At 33.6% G+C, this 17,481-nt stretch overlaps 1 protein-coding gene across 1 annotated transcript in view; it reads left to right on the top strand.

The window, feature by feature from the left end:
* COL4A5 (collagen type IV alpha 5 chain) overlaps window positions 1-17,481 on the top strand; it is a 228,084-nt gene that overhangs the window by 186,773 nt on the left and 23,830 nt on the right. Inside the window, exons 37-41 of the mRNA XM_004440476.3 lie at window positions 10,636-10,762; window positions 13,567-13,647; window positions 14,291-14,389; window positions 14,937-14,987; window positions 16,197-16,382. Of these exons, the coding sequence (XP_004440533.1) occupies window positions 10,636-10,762; window positions 13,567-13,647; window positions 14,291-14,389; window positions 14,937-14,987; window positions 16,197-16,382 (544 nt within the window). The remainder of the gene's footprint in view (window positions 1-10,635; window positions 10,763-13,566; window positions 13,648-14,290; window positions 14,390-14,936; window positions 14,988-16,196; window positions 16,383-17,481) is intronic.

The raw sequence follows: 17,481 nt of genomic DNA, 5'->3' as shown, positions 1-17,481 counted from the left end.
AACAGCCATGCATCATGATCAGTGCACAATCATTTCACTTCATTCAAATTTTGTCAGTGATTATTAGTCACTGTGAGTCTGTTATTTGCTTTATGCACTGATAGCAAAACGTGTAGTTGTGTTGCCTGTTTGTCTCCTTGGTAAACCAATGTGAAATTTAACAAAAATGGACAATCAATAGGTAAAATTGACCAACAAAGATGAAAGTGCAGCAAAAAAATGAAAAGTGATAACATTGGAAGTGAAATTTATATCTAATGTAAATGGAGTTATAAATGAAATACCCAACCATAGGAATGTTGACACTGCCACTATTTGAGAGACTTTAGACGTGCAGCCAAGGAAGTTAGTGAAGGTGAACTTATCAACATATGACTTTTCTCTATATATGTATAACTGACACGAAGAGGGATTGTAATATTTTGAGAAAAACATTTTAAAGGTCACGGAACAATCATATTTTTCCCACTGATTATTAAGATCTCTTTACATGGTTTCAGCTTGAATTTTCATTTTTATAGTCCCATACGAAGAGTGCCTGTATTATAAAGAGAGAGTAGAGTAAGTTTCAGGAAACATAATAGCGTGATTGGGAGATGTCAAGCATAAGAAAAAATTCTACAATTAGTGAGTTGTTAAGAAATAAAGAAAGTGGTAAAGGGTCAGATGAGTAGTTTGTTTTACAAATGACACAGTTTATGAGAGAGTGTCTTTGTTAGTCAAAATCATAATTAATATATTATAGTGAAAACCCTGGACAGGGAATCAGTAGGCAGAAGTTTGAGTCCTGATTCTGTCTACATGACCTTGTAAGTCGCTTAACTCTTTTGTATCTTCATTACTTTGTCAATAAAATAGAAAGAATTGTTATCCTACCTATTGCACAGAGTTAGTGTGGGGCTTCAATTAGATTTAAAAAAACACTTTGTAAATTATAAAGCACTCTATACATAGTATTTATCGCTGGAATGAGAGGGCTGGACTAGATGGTGTCTAAGCTTTCTACTACTCTTAAATTTAATGACTGTGGAAATATATGAATCTGTAGCATTCTTTTACTATGGCATAATGTTTCTAATCACCATTAATCCTTCTTGAAATCTAATCATACTACAGATTCAAAGCAATCCTTATAAAAGATGGCTTTTCTGCTGAAATTGACAAGCAGATCCTAAAATTCATATGGAAATTCATGGGACCCAGAATAGTCAAAACAATCTTGAAAATAAAAGAGTGGATTTGGAGGACTCACCCTTCTAGATTTCAAAACTTACTGTAAAACTACAATAATCCAGACTGTGTAATACTGGCATAAGATAGATATAAGGATCAATTGAATAGATTAGGGTCCAGAAATAAACCCATACATTTTTGGTCAATCAATTTTCAACAAAGCTGCTAAGAAAATTAAAAGAGGAAAGAAAAATCTTCTCAGCAAATGATGCTGGAACGAGAGGATATCTATATGCAAAAGAATGAATTTGCACTCCCTACCTCATATCATACACAAAAATTAACTCAAAGTGGATCCTTGACATAAAAATACAAACTAAAACTATGAAAATCTTAGAAGAAAACATGGCTAAATCTTCATGACCTTGACTTAGGTTAATAATTTCTTAGATATGACACAAGGAACACAAACAACCAAAGCCAAAATAAATTGGACTGTATTAAAATTTAAAAAATTTTGTGCTGCAGTTGATAACATCAAGAAAGTGAAAAGAGGGGCTGGCCCCGTGGTGTAGTGGTTAAGTGTGCGTGCTCTGATGCTGGCGGCCCAGGTTCGGATCCCGGGTGCACACTGACGCACCGCTTGTCAGACCATGCTCTGGCGGCGTCCCATATAAAGTGGAGGAAGATGGGCATGGATGTTAGCCCAAGGCCAGTCTTCCTTAGCAAAAAGAGAAGGATTGGCATGGATGTTAGCTCAGGGCTGATCTTCCCCACAAAAAAAAAAGTGAAAAGATAACCCACAAAGAGGGAGAAAATATTTGCAAATCATATATCAGATATGATATTTGTACCCAGAGTATATAAAGAACTCATAATTCAATAAGAAAGCAAATAAAGCAATTTTTAAAATGAATAAAGGCAATTGGATCTAACAGACATATACAGAGCATTCCATCCCACAACAGCGGAGTATACATTTTTTTCAAATGCACATGGGACATTCACCAGAATGTATCATATGTTAGGCCACAAAACAAGTTTTAATAAATTTTAAAAGATTGAAATCATACAAAGTATCTTTTCCAATCATAATAGAATGAAAACTAGAAATCAACAGCAAAAGGAAAACTGGAAAGTTCACAAATATGTGGAAATTAAACAACACAGTCTTAAACAACCAGTGGGACAAAGATGAAACCACAAGGTAAATTAGAAAATACCTTGAGACAAATGAAAATGAAAACACAACACACCAAAACTTATAGGATGCAGAAAAAGCAATGTTAAGAGAGAAATTTATAGTGTAAGTGCTTACATTAAAGAAGAAAGATCCTAAATCAACAATTTAATTTTATGGCTTCAAGAGCTGGAAAAAGAACAAACTAAACCCAAAGCTGGCAGAAGGAAGGAAATAATGAAGATTAGAGCAGATACAAATAAAATAGAGAATGGAAAAACAATAGAGGAAATCAATAAAACCAAGAGTTAGTTCTTCAGAAAGATCAACAAAACTGAAAAACCTTTAGTCAGCCTAGTTAAGAGAAAAAGAGAGAAAACGCAAATAGCTAGAATTAGAAAAGAAAGAGGGGACATTATCACCAATTTTATAGAAGAAAAAGGATTATAAGAGAGTACTATGAAACAAGTGTAAACCACAAATTGAATAACTTTGAAATGGACAAATTCCTAAAAACACACAATTTACCAAGACTGAATTATAAAGCATAGATTTTCTGAATAGACCTATTAGCCACTACACAGATTGAACCAATAATAAAGGACTTCGCAATAAGAAAAGCCCAGGACCAGATGGCTTCACTGTTGAAGTCTACCAAACATTTAAAGAAGAATTAACACCAATTGTTCTCAAGCTCTTCCTAAAAATTGAAGCGGAGGGAACACTTCCAAACTCATTCTATGATGCCAGAATTACCCTGATTCCAAAGCCAGACAAAGACACTATAAGAAAAGAAAACTACCAACTAATATCACTTATGTATATTGATGTAAAAAATCTCAACAAAATACTAGTACACCATATTCAACAGCATAGTAAAATGATTGTACACCATGATCGAGTGAGATTTATTCCTGGAATGCAGGGATGGTTCAACATACAAAAATCATTAATGTAATACATCACATTAACAGAATAAAAGGAAAAACCCACATGATCATCAAAATTAAAGCAGAAAAAGCATTTAACAAAATTCAACACTCAGTTATGATAAAAAAAAGAAACACTCAACAAACTAGTAATAGAAGGAAACTACCTGAACATAATGAAAGCCATAATTGAAAAACCCACAGCTAATATCATACTTAATGGTAAAAGACTGAAGTCTTATCCTCTAAGATCAGGACCAAAATAAGGATGCACATTTTAGTCACTTCTGTTAAACATAGTACTGGAAGTCCTAGCCAGAGCAATTAGGCAAGAAAAAGAAATAAAATGCATCAAAATTAGAATGGAAAAAGTAAAATTATCTGTGTTCACAGATGACATAACCTGTATGCAGAAAATGCTAGAGATTCCACACAAAAAACTAATTAGTTAAAAACTAATAAACAAATTCAGCAAAGTTGCAGGATAAAAACTCAAGATGCCAAAATCAGTTACATTTCTGTATATTAACAATGAACAATCCTAAAAGGAAATTAAGAAAATAATTTCATTTACAATAGCATCAAAAAGAATAAAATACTTAAGAATAAACTTAACCAAGGAGATGGAAGACTTGTACTCTGAAAACTACAAAACATTGTTTAAATAAATTAAAGAAGACAAATAAGTGGAAAGACACCCTATGTTCATGGATCAGAAGATTTCATGTTGTTAAGGTGTTCATACTACCCAAAGCAATCTACAGATTCAACACAATTCCTATCAAAATCCTAATGGCATTTTTTTTGAAAAATAGAAAAATGTATCCTAAAATTCATATGAAATCTTAAGGGATCCCAAACAGCTAAAACAATTTTGAAAAAGAAGAACAAAGCTGTAGAAATTACACTTCCTGATTCCAAACTATGCTATGAAGATATAGCAATGAAAACAGTGTGGTACTGGCATAAAGACAGACAAATAGTCCAATAGAATAGAAAAGAGAGCCCAGAAATGAACCCTCACATATATGGTCAAATGATCTTCGACAAGGGTGCCAAGACCACTCAATGGACAAAGGATAGTCTCTTCAACAAATGGTGTTTGGAAAACTGTATGCCTGTATGCAAAATAATGGAATTAGACCCTTTCCTTACACCATATGTAAAAATTAACTCAAAATGGATTAAAGTCCTAAACATAAGATCTAAAACTATAAGACTCTTAGAAGAAAACATGAGGTGAAAGCTTCATGACAGGATTTGGCAATGATTTCTTGGATATGATACCAAAAGCACAGGCAACAAAAGAAAACATAGATAAATTAGACTACATAAAAAGTGAAATCTTCTGTGCATTCAAGGACGCTATCAACAGAGTGAAAAGGCAACCCAAGGAATGGGAAAAAATATTTGCAAATCATTTATCTGGTAAGGGATTAATTTCAAGAATATATAAAGAACTCATGCAAGTCAACAACAAAAAACTAACAATCCACTTCAATAATAGGCAAAGGGCTTGCATAGATCTTTCTCCAAAAAAGATATACAAATTGCCAATAAGCACATGAAGTGATGCTCAACCTCACTAATCATTAAGGAAATACAAATCAAAACCACAGTGAGATTTGATGAACAAATGGGTGTTATTCTTTTCCTCACACTTAATTTTGAACACATTTTAATTAATTTTGTGTTGCATAGTTCCTAGAACTGCACCTACCATTTTATTACCACTTTTGGCTACATTGGGCTGACATTTGGAACAATTTGCTATTATTTCTTCCTTGGGTGGTAAAGGATACCATAGAGCCCCATTATCTTATAAACTTAGTTCATAGTATTTTTCTCTATGTTCATCACCTTACACATACTCACTGAATCTCATGTGCTGTTTTTTGACCTGGCCGCTTTGAGACATTATTTATCAATTTGTCCCTGTTACCTAAAAAATTTCACTATCTGGAAGAGCTAAGTAGCATGCAAACTTGAAGATCTTATTGTATACTCACTTTTCTATATCATTTATTAAAAGGTTAAATAAGAGTATCTCTGCATCCACTCTTTAATTTTCCTTGTTAATATTTCATAACCTATGTATGGCTTTGTTCATGGCATCTTTACTCTCCAAATATAAGTAGAGCTGTAAAAAAATTTTAACAATTATGTGGCAACCACAACTTCCAACTGATTGAACAACTGTTGTCGTATTGTTCTTGCCATAAAGCAGGGTACGGTTTTTACCCTTTCTCACCAAATATTTTCAACTTGTTTTCCTGTTTTTTTCTAGTGGCAATGCTTCTTCAATTTTACAGAGGACTGCAATAACAAATAGGATTAGCTTTCTCACCAACTTTGATGTCTTGCATTCTGTAAAGTGAGGCAAGTCTGATATTTTATTCTGGGTCTGTGGTTATAGCATGAATGGAAGAGAAGATGCTATAACTAAGAGATAGTACAGAATGACTATGATCCAAATAATTTTAAATTACCAATTTGATTTTAACAGCAAAAAAGATATCAAAGTGAATCCTTTTTCTACATGGACTGCATGTTATACAACACATTGATCTTGGATGCAGTTCTAGTTTCAGGCTTGTTAAAAAGCATTCTAGTCTTCCATTGTTACTATATTTGTTAGGTAGTTTCACAGTATTAAATTTGGCTCATTAGGGATGATACATTCCATTTTCAGAATTATATCAAAGCTCCCAACAAACAAAAATCCAGGACCAGATAGCTTTGCTGGTGAATTCTACCAAACATTTAAAGAAGAATTAATACCAATCCTTCTCAAGCTCTTCAAAAAATAGAAGAAGAAGGAACACTTCCAAACTCATTTTACAAGGCCAGCACTACCCTGATACCAAAACCAGACAAGAATGCCACAAGAAAAGAAAATTACAGGTCAATATTCCTGATGAACATAGATGCAAAAATCCTCAATAAAATATTAGCAAACCAAACTCAACAATACATTGAAAGGATCATACACCATGATCAAGTGGGATTTATTCCAGGGATGCAAGAATGTTTCAACATCTGCAAATCAATCAGTGTGGTACACCACATTAACAAAATGAAGAATAAAAATCATATGATCATCTCAATAGATTTTGACAAAATTGGACAAAATTCAACATCCATATATGATAAAAAAATCTCAACAAAGAGGGTATAGCGGGAACTATTTTAACATGATAAAGTCCATATATGACAAGCCCACAGCTAACATCATACTCAATGGTGAAACACTGAAAGCCTTTTCTCTAAGATCAGGAATAAGACAAGGATGCTCACTCACTACTTTTATTCAACATGGTATTGGAAATCCTAGCTGGAGCAATTAGGCAAGAAAAAGAAATAAAAGGCATCCAAATAGGAAAGGAAGAAGTAAAACTGTCACTATTTGCAGATGACATAATATTGTATATGGAAAACTCTAAAGACTCCACCAAAACCTAATAAACAAATTCAGTAAAGTTGCAGGATACAAAATCAATATTAAAAAATCAATTGTTTCTATACACTAATAAACTAGCAGAAAGAGAAATTAAGAAAACAATTTCATTTACAATTGCATCAAAAAGAATAAAATACCTAGGAATCAATTAAACCAAGGAGGTGAAAAACCTGTATACTGAAAAGTACAAGACAATGATAAAAGAAATGTAAGAAGACACAAGCAAATGGAAAGATATTCCATGCTCATGAATTAGAAGAATTAACATTGTTAAAATGTTCTTACTACCCAAAGCAATCTACAGATTCAGTGCAATCCCTATAATAATTTCAATGGCATTATTCACAGAAATAGAACAAACAATACTAAAATTTTTATGGAACCATAAAAGATCCTGAATAGCCAAAGCAATCATGAGAAAGAAGAACAAAACTGGAGGCATCACACTCCCTGATTTCAAACAATATATTACAAAGCTGTAGTAATCACAACAATGTGGTATTGGCATAAAAACAGACACATAGATCAATGGAACAGAATAGAGAGTTGAGAAATAAACGCACATATATAATATCAATTAATTTATGACAAAGGAGCCCAGAATATACAACGGGGAAAGGATGGTCTCTTCAATAAATGGTGCTAGGAAAATGGGACAGCCACATGCAAAAGAATGAAACTCGACCACTATCTTATACTATACACAAAAGTTAACTCAAAATAAATCAAAGATTTGATCATAAGACCTGAAACCATAAAACTCCCAGAAGAAAACGCAGGTGAACACACCTGACATCAGTCTTGGTGATGAATTTTTTGATTTGACACCAAAGCAAAGGCAACAGACGCAAAAATAGACAAATGGGACTATATCAAACTAAAAAGCTTTTGCACAGCAAATGAAACCAACAAAATGAAAAGGCAACCTACTGAATGGGAGAAAATATTTGCAAATCTTGTATCTGAGAGGGAATTAATATCCAAAATATATCAAGAACATGTGCAACTCAATAGCAAAAAAACAATGTGAGTGAAAAACAGAGGATCTGAATAGACATTTTTTCCAAAGAAGACATACAGATGGCCAACAGGCCCATCAAAAGGTGCTTAACATCACTAATCATCAAGGAAACGCAAATCAGAACCACAATGAGATATCACTTCACACCTGTTAGAATGGGTATTATGAAAAAGACAAGAAATAACAAGTGTTGGTGAAGGTGTGGAGAAAAGGGAACCCTTGTGCACTGTTAGTGGGAATGTAAATTGGTGCAGCCACTATGGAAAGCCATATGGAGGTTCCTCAAAAAGTTAAAAATAGAACTACCATATGATCCAGCAATTCCACTTCTGGGTATTTATCTGAAGAAAATGAAAACACTAATTTGAAAAGATATATGCACTACCATGTTCGCTGCAGCATTATTTAAAATAGCCAAAATATGGAAGCAACCTGTGTCCATCAATGGATGAACGGATAACAAAATTGTCACATATATGCACAATGGAATATTATAAAGCCATAAAAAAGCATGAAATCTTGCCTTTTGCAGCAACATGGATGGACCTTGAGGACATTATACTAAGTGAAATAAGTAAGAGAAAGACAAATACCATATGATCTCACTTATATATGGAATCTAAAAAAAATAAGCAAAATTAAAAAAAAAAAAAAACTCATGGATACCGAGAACAGATTGGTGGTTTCCAGAGATGGGTGACAGATGAGGAGTGGGCGAAATGAGTGAAGAGGGTTAAAAAGTACAAACTTCCAGCTATAAAATGAATAAGTCATGGGGATGTAATGTACAGCATGGTGACTATAATTAATAATACTATAGTTAATAATACTTGAAAGTTGCTAAGAGAATAAATCTTAAAATTTTCGTTACAAGAACAAAAAGTTTTGTAACTGTGTATAGTGATGGATGTTAACAAGACTTACTGTGGTGATCATTTCACAATATATACAAATATCAAATAATTATGTTGTACACCAGAAACTAATATAATATAATATAATATAATATAATATAATATAATATAATACAATACAATACAATATAATACAATACAATATAATATAATCAACTATATCTAAATTTAAAAAAAGAACCATATCAAAGCTTGTCATTAGAACAAATGTAGATATTTGTGGTTTAAGTGTATTAAAGTCATGTCTAGTTTTGCTAGAAGTGTCAATAGACTAGAATTTTCCTTTCTCACAGTGATTGACAGGATTCCTGGCCAGTTTGTTGATTTTCTGAGTGCTCTCTTCTTTTTTATCTCTTCTTGCTTACCTTTTTTGAAGGTTATTGTTTTCTTTACAAGTGTATTAATAATAAAAGCTTAGATAAGACTCAAACTAGCAAATTTTAGTCCTTTTCAGAAGCCCTAGTGAATATTTATTTATTTATTTTTACAATTTACTTGGTTTGAAGGCGGAAGGCCATAGGGTAGTGAGAAGAACAGGGAACAAGTGCTGGTTGAAATTATAGATTGAGGTTATTTGTAGAATTTAACATACTTTATCATAAATAATTAGGTGTTTATCTACTGCCTTTCAGGTTTACCATTAGCAGAGTACTGGAATTTTCTTCTTGTTTACTATTTTGGCATATAAATGTCATTTGTTCATGAATAACAAAAAGAATCATGATGGTTTATTCAAAGGTTTTCTGTGTAAATACATAAGATGGAACCAATTCAATCCAAAATTTAATTGTATACCTATTATGTGTATAAAAATGTGCTAAATGTTTGATTTATAGGGTTCAGACAAAAATACATATATTCCCAGCCCAAGATTCTTAATTGTTTTTTAAAAAATGGGATGTAAGGAGAAAAAGCATTAGTTTAAAAAGCTTTTACCGTAATGCTGAAATGCTTGAGTCACAAATAGATGATCTTATTCACCTAGACAAGAATAAGCACTAAATGAAGAAGGAGGTATTCAGTAGGTGATGTTGAGCACTAGCACTTTGTTTGAGAGGTCATGATCCTCATGAGCAGAGCAGTGAACACTGTGGTAGATTTAGAGTTACGGCATATATTCTCATTGTTATTGGGAAAAACTTGTTTTAATTGTGAAAGTGGGTATGAATTCTTCTAAGGCTCTATTAGAAACAAACATAATGCAAATGTTCATTGAGAAAAAATGGTTATATATGAATTGTCTCTGACCCCAAAGAAATTTTCAGTGTATTTGAAGAGTCAAGACATGCATATGTGAAACCATTATAGACATGACAGAATAGGAACCTACCCTAAATTCTTAGAATAAGCTCTCTTTGTCCTGGGAGGCTTCATTGAGGAAATGAGGTTTGAGATATCCACTGAAGAATTGATAGACTTCCTCATGTTACAATGAAATTTACCTTTTGCAGTAGAACCTACTGTAGCTATTGTTTGACATACTTATTATAAGCAATAAATTTCATTGTAGCATACTAGGGATGACGATCACAGGTTCTGAAATCAGACTATCTGAATACAAATCCAGATCTACCACTTACCTGCTGCATCACTGTAAAATAGGGATAATAATAGTATCTTTCTTATAGGGTCTTTAAGGATTAGTGAGAATAATGCATCTACATATTGTGGGAATAGCATGAGCTCTGGAGTCTGACAGACCTTGGTTCAGATCCCAGTTCTACCACTTACTAGAGACCTTACCCATTTGAGTTCTCCAAGATTCAGTTTTCTCATTTATAAGTGGAGATGATAAAGTCTAACTCAAAGAGCTGTTGTGATGATTAAATGAAGCAATTTATGCAAAGCACTTAGCAGAGTGCCTGGCAGACAGTAAAAGCTCGATAAATAATGTTATGTTGTTATACAATCTAAGTCATGTAGAGACTTTAGTTTTGTCTTTTTCTTCATGTTTTTAGGGTGAACCTGGTCTTCCTGGATACCCAGGCAACCCTGGTATCAAAGGTTCTCTGGGAGATACTGGTTTGCCCGGATTACCAGGGACTCCTGGAGCAAAAGGACAACCAGGTCTTCCTGGATTCCCTGGTAATATTACTTTTCTTAAATGCTTCCTTCTCTCCTTTCTTATCTACTCTAGTCCATATCACAGAGTAACTTCTTATTTGGCAGACTCCTATTCTATTTCTCAATTAGATACTGACTAGCAACACAATCTTGAACTAGCTCTTTAACTTTTCTTTGTCCCAATTTTTTTTTGTATAAAATGAGAATGAGTATTACCAACTCAGCAGGACAACATCCTGTGGGCAGAGAGACTATTTGGTAGAGCACTTTTCAATCTTTGACTGCTGGCCACAAGTCACTTAAGAGGCCTTACTATTTTTGTAGGTGATAAAGTACACTGCCAACCCATAGCCTGCTGCTGATTCTCTTAAAAGTTGTACTCAGGCACACAGTGGGAGGCTGTTGGTAGAACAATCATATAGTTCATTCAAATGACAAGGAATGAGTCATGCAAGCAGAGGGACTTAGTACTATAGTCAAGTAGGTAGCCTGCATTAGATTTTATAGTACCTGTTCTGTTTATGCTTGTATTTAATTTTTGTTTGTTTTTTTGGGGTGCACAGGAGCATAGATAGAGTGGGCCTCTGGTTATCTATTCCTTAACCTTTTTATTGAAGTATAACATAGATACAGTAAAGTGTGCAAGACTATAGATGACTTTTTACACATGTATATATCCATGTACCCACCATGCATATGAAGATATAAAATAGTTCCCTGACCCCATAAAGTTTACCCATGCCCCTTCACAATGAACCCCTCCCCCCCCCCGGTAATCACTACTATGACTTCTATCACAATCAATTAAGTTTGCCTGTTTTTGAAATTCGTATAAATGGATTCATACAGTATATATCCTTATGTCTGGCTTCTTCCACCCATCATTATGTCTGTAAGATTTATTTATCTTGTTGTATGTGTCAGTAGTTTTATCATTGCTCTGTAATATTCCATTGAAGAAATACACCATAATCAATTACCCATTTTCCTGTTGATGGACTTTTGGGTTGTTTCCAGTTTGGGACTACTAAGAAAAAAGATGCTATTAACGTTCTTTGATATGTCTTTTGGTGGACATATGTACTCATTTCTCTTAGACAAAAACGTTGTAGGAGAATTACTGAATCATAGGGTAGGTGTACATTTAACTTTAATAGATGGTGCTAGGTTTCCAAAGTGGTTTTATGAATTATAATCATACCTGCAATGTATGAAAAGTCCATGGGTGGCTCCTGGTGGCTTGCCATGATTGTATAGTGGTTAGTACTTTGCTTCGTGAAATGTCCAGTTGCCCATATCCTCATCTCACTTGGTATTGTCAATCTTTTTAATTTTAGTTATTCTGGTGGGTATATAGAAGTATCTCACTGAAATTTTAATTTACTTTTTTCTAATGAATGACAATATTAACCTTTTCATATACTTATTGACCATTTGGTTAGCATCTTTTTGAAGTGCCTGCTCCAAGTTTTTTTGCTCATATTTTATTGGGTTGTTTTCCTTTATTCTTATTGATTTAGAGCAGTTCTTTATATATTCTGAATATGAGTCCTTTGTCAGACATATGTTCTTCCTGTCTCAAATTTGCCTTTCACTCTCTTAATGCTGTTGTGTGATGAACAAAAGCTGTTAATTTTAATAAAGTCCAATTTATCAATATTCTTTCATGGTTAGTGCTTTTTTGTCCTATTCAAGAAATATCTGCCTACTCAAATTTATGGAAATATTATTCTAATCTTTTATATAACTTTAATGTTTAAGCTTTTATTTTTAGCTTATGATCTTTCTTGAATAAAAATATTTTTATGGTTGTGAGGTAAAAGTCAAGGTTAATTTTTTTCTATCCAAATATCCAATTGCTCCACACTGTTTTTTTTTCTTTTAAAGAACCTGAGTTGTTCTGCTCATCAAAAGACATCATTAAGAAAATGAATAGAGAAGTCACAGTCTAGGAGAAAATACTCACAAAATATATATCTGACAAATGACTGATATTTGGGATATATAAAGAACCTCTATAACACAATAATAACAAGATATAAATCCAATGTTTTTAAATGGGGAAAACTTTGAACATACGTTTCACAAAGAAGGTATTTGGATGGCCAGTAAGCACATAAAAAGCTGATCAATATCACTATCCATCAGAGAAATGCAAATTAAAACCACAATGAAGTAGCAGTACATTCTTACCAGAATGGCTGTTAAAACAACTGATATTACCATATGTTGTACAAGGATCTGGAGCAACTAGAATTCCCAAACGTTGTTGTTGTGAGTGTAAAATGGTTTGGAAGGTTTTTTTTTAATAAAACACAACATACGCCTACTCTTTGACTCAGCAGTTCCACTCCTATCTAGGTATTTACCCGAGATAAATTAAGACCTATGTCCACAAAAATACCAGTGCAAAAATATGCATGGCGGAGTTACTCATAATAGCTAAAAACTGGAAATAGATCAGGTTTCCATAAATAGAATAGATATTCATAATAGCTAAAACCTGACAACAATCCAAATGTCCAACAATAGATGAATGGATTAAAAAAATTGGAACATCCATACAATGGAATCCTACCAACTCTACCAGTGCAATATAGTGGTAATTATTTTTATTATGAATGTATAATAATGGCAGCCTCTGGATAAATAAATTGAAAATTTAAAATTATTCTTAGAAATATCCAACAAATACCAGCATCTTTTTGGGTTTTCTTTCTATTCTTCACTGTTTCTATGCTAACACTATAAATTGTAAACTTGCATTGTAGCTCTCAAAGCAGTGCAGTTTGTCTTTTATTATTAAACTGAACTCTTTACTCTAGGAACCCCAGGCCTTCCTGGACCAAAAGGTATTAATGGTCCTCCTGGGAACCCTGGCCTTCCGGGAGAACCCGGTCCTATAGGTAAGCATGAAAAATAAGAGGTTTCTGTTCTGTACAACTAAGGCTCATATTCATTTTGGGAAAGTCAAATCATTTCTGGGAGCTGTGAACATTTTGAAGACAAGGAAACATGCTGATCATTCACTTAGCACTACTTGTTAGGTACAAAGTGAACAATTCGATAAAAATTACTTACAATTATTATTATGAGACCTTATTTTGGGGGCTCACTTTTTCCAAAGAAAATTATTTTGAGTATCCTATAATAGTAGATAAAAACTCTGATTTTTTTTAGAGTGGCAAGGTGTAGCACTTTTGTTTGTTTACTGAACTTTAAAGAAAATCACTTCTCTTGACCCCATATGAGGCCTATAATGCACCCTACCCCAACCCCTACACCTTACTCTATTGGATACTCTACAGCTAGATTAAAATGAGAAACGGAAAGTTTTTGGATACTGAGTGAATGATAAGATTGTTTCTTATTCTCATTATCCTTTATTTCTTTTATGCTTTTTTTCCACAAAATTTCATGATTTAAAGGAGTGTCTCAAAGGCACTTCGTGTCTTTTGGATGGAACTATTTGAAGCTAGTATGGAAAGTATGGGAAATATGGAAGGGAATTGGGAAGATAGGTGTAACCTGCTGTACTCTGTTCTTTAGGTGGTGGAGGTCGTCCGGGGCCACCAGGGCCTCCAGGTGAAAAAGGCAAACCAGGTCAAGATGGTATTCCTGGACCAGCTGGACAGAAGGGTGAACCAGGTGCTGTATTTTTTCATGGTTCCTAATTTTCTAATTTCCTTCTTGTCTATTTTAACTTTTGCCCTTTTCCACCCACAATGAAATCACATCTTCTTTCTTATCCTCTAAGCTACCACACCCTTTTCCTTTCCTAATTACCTTCTTCTACTCTGTCCTGAGAATATTACCTCACATTTATTGATCAAGTTGTCTCCCTCTTATGAAAAACTCCATATCCTTTCTTGCCCAGTTTTTCATGTCAAGAAGTTACCCAGATTTTTTCAACTTCTCTGGATGAGCTCCTTTCACTATACAATCTATATTCCATTTATATATATATTCATATGGTATAAGTATAGAAAGATATATTAACACCCATCACAAATAGAATATGTTTCTCTAGTTTTCTTATGTTAGAATTGTAGTTCCATGTTGGAAATAAATCTTCTGCATGTTTCATATAATATACATTGTAGCACTTAATAAAAACCCAAATGATCAAAAAATAATTTGTCCTTGTTTCAGTTATTATTATCTATTTCAGAGTTTTTGGTTTATGCCCTGACAGGTCAACCAGGCTTTGGAATCCCAGGACCCCCTGGACTCCCAGGACTTTCTGGTAAACTTTAATAAAACATGCTAAATCAGCCCATAAAAAGAGAATATTCTCCAGTACACTTATTTTCCAATCTCTAACATTTACTGTTATAAAATGTACATATAACCCCAGAAAACTCAAAGCTAGAGTTGTATCTTAAAACATTTCTTGATTAGCAATTTAGTATAAGGAGTTGTACTATATAAAAATACATCCTTAAGGAAATTTACATGTAGATATCTCTTCATTAACTTCGTAAATAAAAGCTGAGGAAATGACAAAGAAAGCGAGCACAATTATAGGAAGAAGTAGATTTCACTAAATTTTTAAAAACTTTTAGCCTTAAAAATAATTCTTTTAGCCATTCTTTTCTCCCCGTGGAAACAAAACCAAGGTACTATGAGGAAACTCTGTAGAAATATGTACCAATAATAAAAATGTCTCTTGAAAACTCCATCTTAATACACGTCTTGCATTTTGGATGAGTATGTGCACACACACACGTCTACATTCCCTCACTTGTTCTTACTCTTATTGTAAGCACAAAATAGTTAATTGAATGAATGTACCTACAGATATGTATGTTTTTCTTCTGAAATGACCATTGGATAGTCTATGGAGGCTTTTATCAACCCACACACATATCTCCTAGAAATTCTAATATCCTTCTCATGATCCCTGCATGAAAATTGTTACTTTAATGTGCCACTATTATATTGTTATCAGGGGTGTTGGTGGCGTAGAAGAAATGTTAAGAACAGTTGGTCTAGATGGTGATTCTAAATCTTAGATAGAATGGTCTTCAGGGATATATATATACTATTGAAGATCCACATCTTCCATTAGTCTCAAAAACATTTGTTTTAGGAGTTTCCTCCAGTCATCTCTAACCTGTTCTTGCAGATACATTATACTTTTCTGTTTTTTCTCTTTTCTCACAGCAACTAGTTGTGTGATCATTGCTATAATACAAAGGGTATCTTTCAGGATGCAAGCTATTATTGTTTCTACATTTCCATGCATACCCTAATAAACACTTCTGATAACAGATAAATATATTTAATAGGAAGAATGGATTTTGGGGATGGGTTGGGGATTTGGTGGGAGATAGATATGACCCTAGTAAATTTCATTACTTGTTCTAATAAGTGTGAATAGCTTTAGCCTTACAGGCAAACTTAATACTCAGTATCATTTAATGTGTTCTTTAATGTCACTTTACTTTCATAGGGCAAAAGGGTGATGAAGGATTCCCTGGCATTCCAGGAACCCCTGGCCTTCCAGGTCCAAAGGGCGAACCAGGCTTTCAGGGTTTCCCTGGTGTTCAGGGTCCCCCAGGCCCTCCTGGTTCTCCAGGTCCAGCTCTGGAAGGCCCTAAAGGCAACCCTGGGCCCCAAGGTCCTCCTGGAAGACCAGGTATGTACATGAGTGGTAGGGGAATGGTCTATTTATTACTCCATTTATTTCACTTTGCTGGCAGGTTATTCAGTCTTTAGGACTTTAGAATCTACAATCTAAGAACTTCTTAGAGTAAATAGCTTTATTTATACCTAGTTCCTTGCATTTCCAGGGCATGTGATAATTCTTTTCAGTAATGCCTTTCATCATTACTTAAAGCTGAAGTAAAGCAAACCAACTTGGAGGAAAAACGTAAATAGTGGATTTATTAGTCTTTTTATTAAGGGTAAAGCTATGCTGATAACCTGGCAGCAAAATACCATCTGCATTTTTAATGTGAGCTTCTCAGCATGTCATCACAGAAATCATTTTAGTGATCACACAATAGATGCTTATGGTCCATATCAAGTGTTGCTATGGTTCTGTCATATGATCAGCGAATGTCACCAAGCACAATAAAAAAATTTTATCTTCTCTAGGAACTAGGCAATCAAATTTATCTTCAACATCACAGCATGATTAAATTGAATAGTGATCTCTTCATACCAGCTTCATGTCTATACCTCATTTGTCTTGTGTTAACTGCACTACTAGTCTCAATTTTGCATCCAATGTTCACTTTTCATTTTGTGTCTGTGCTGTGTCATTTCATTTTACTAAGTTTGGAAATGCTCATTTTCATCCTGGATTAATGTTGCTGAGCCCAATCACTGGTGATAGGTTATGAAAAGATTTTTGATACTTGATATTCAGTTGTTATATTTCTAGTAATTGAAAACTTGGTCTTCATTGATTTTTTAAAAATAAGAGAAATTTAAGATTAAAGAATCGAAACAGTTGTCCTTTTATCCTTTGATAGTCTCTGACTCATTTTTTAAATGTATTTAAAAATGAAAATTTCCATTTAAATTACCATAAACTCTGAAGTGGTTTGAGCTAATTTTAATAAAATATGCTCTAAAACATGAATTAAATAAGATCACATACTTTGTTCAGAGGATCACTTTCAAAACCAGATTTTATTTGATCTGACTTGATTGTTTATAGAGGGTGTTATTTGAAGTTTTGCCTTGGTTTACTATTGAAGAAAACCAGTGAAAATCTTCTCAGCCATGTT

The sequence above is a fragment of the Ceratotherium simum genome, chromosome X, assembly GCF_057802395.1.
Source record: "Ceratotherium simum simum isolate JZ-2026a chromosome X, ASM5780239v1, whole genome shotgun sequence".
NCBI lineage: Eukaryota > Metazoa > Chordata > Mammalia > Perissodactyla > Rhinocerotidae > Ceratotherium > Ceratotherium simum.
The sequence above is the reverse complement of the archived record's forward strand: the minus strand, read 5'-3'. Positions and strand labels throughout refer to the sequence as shown.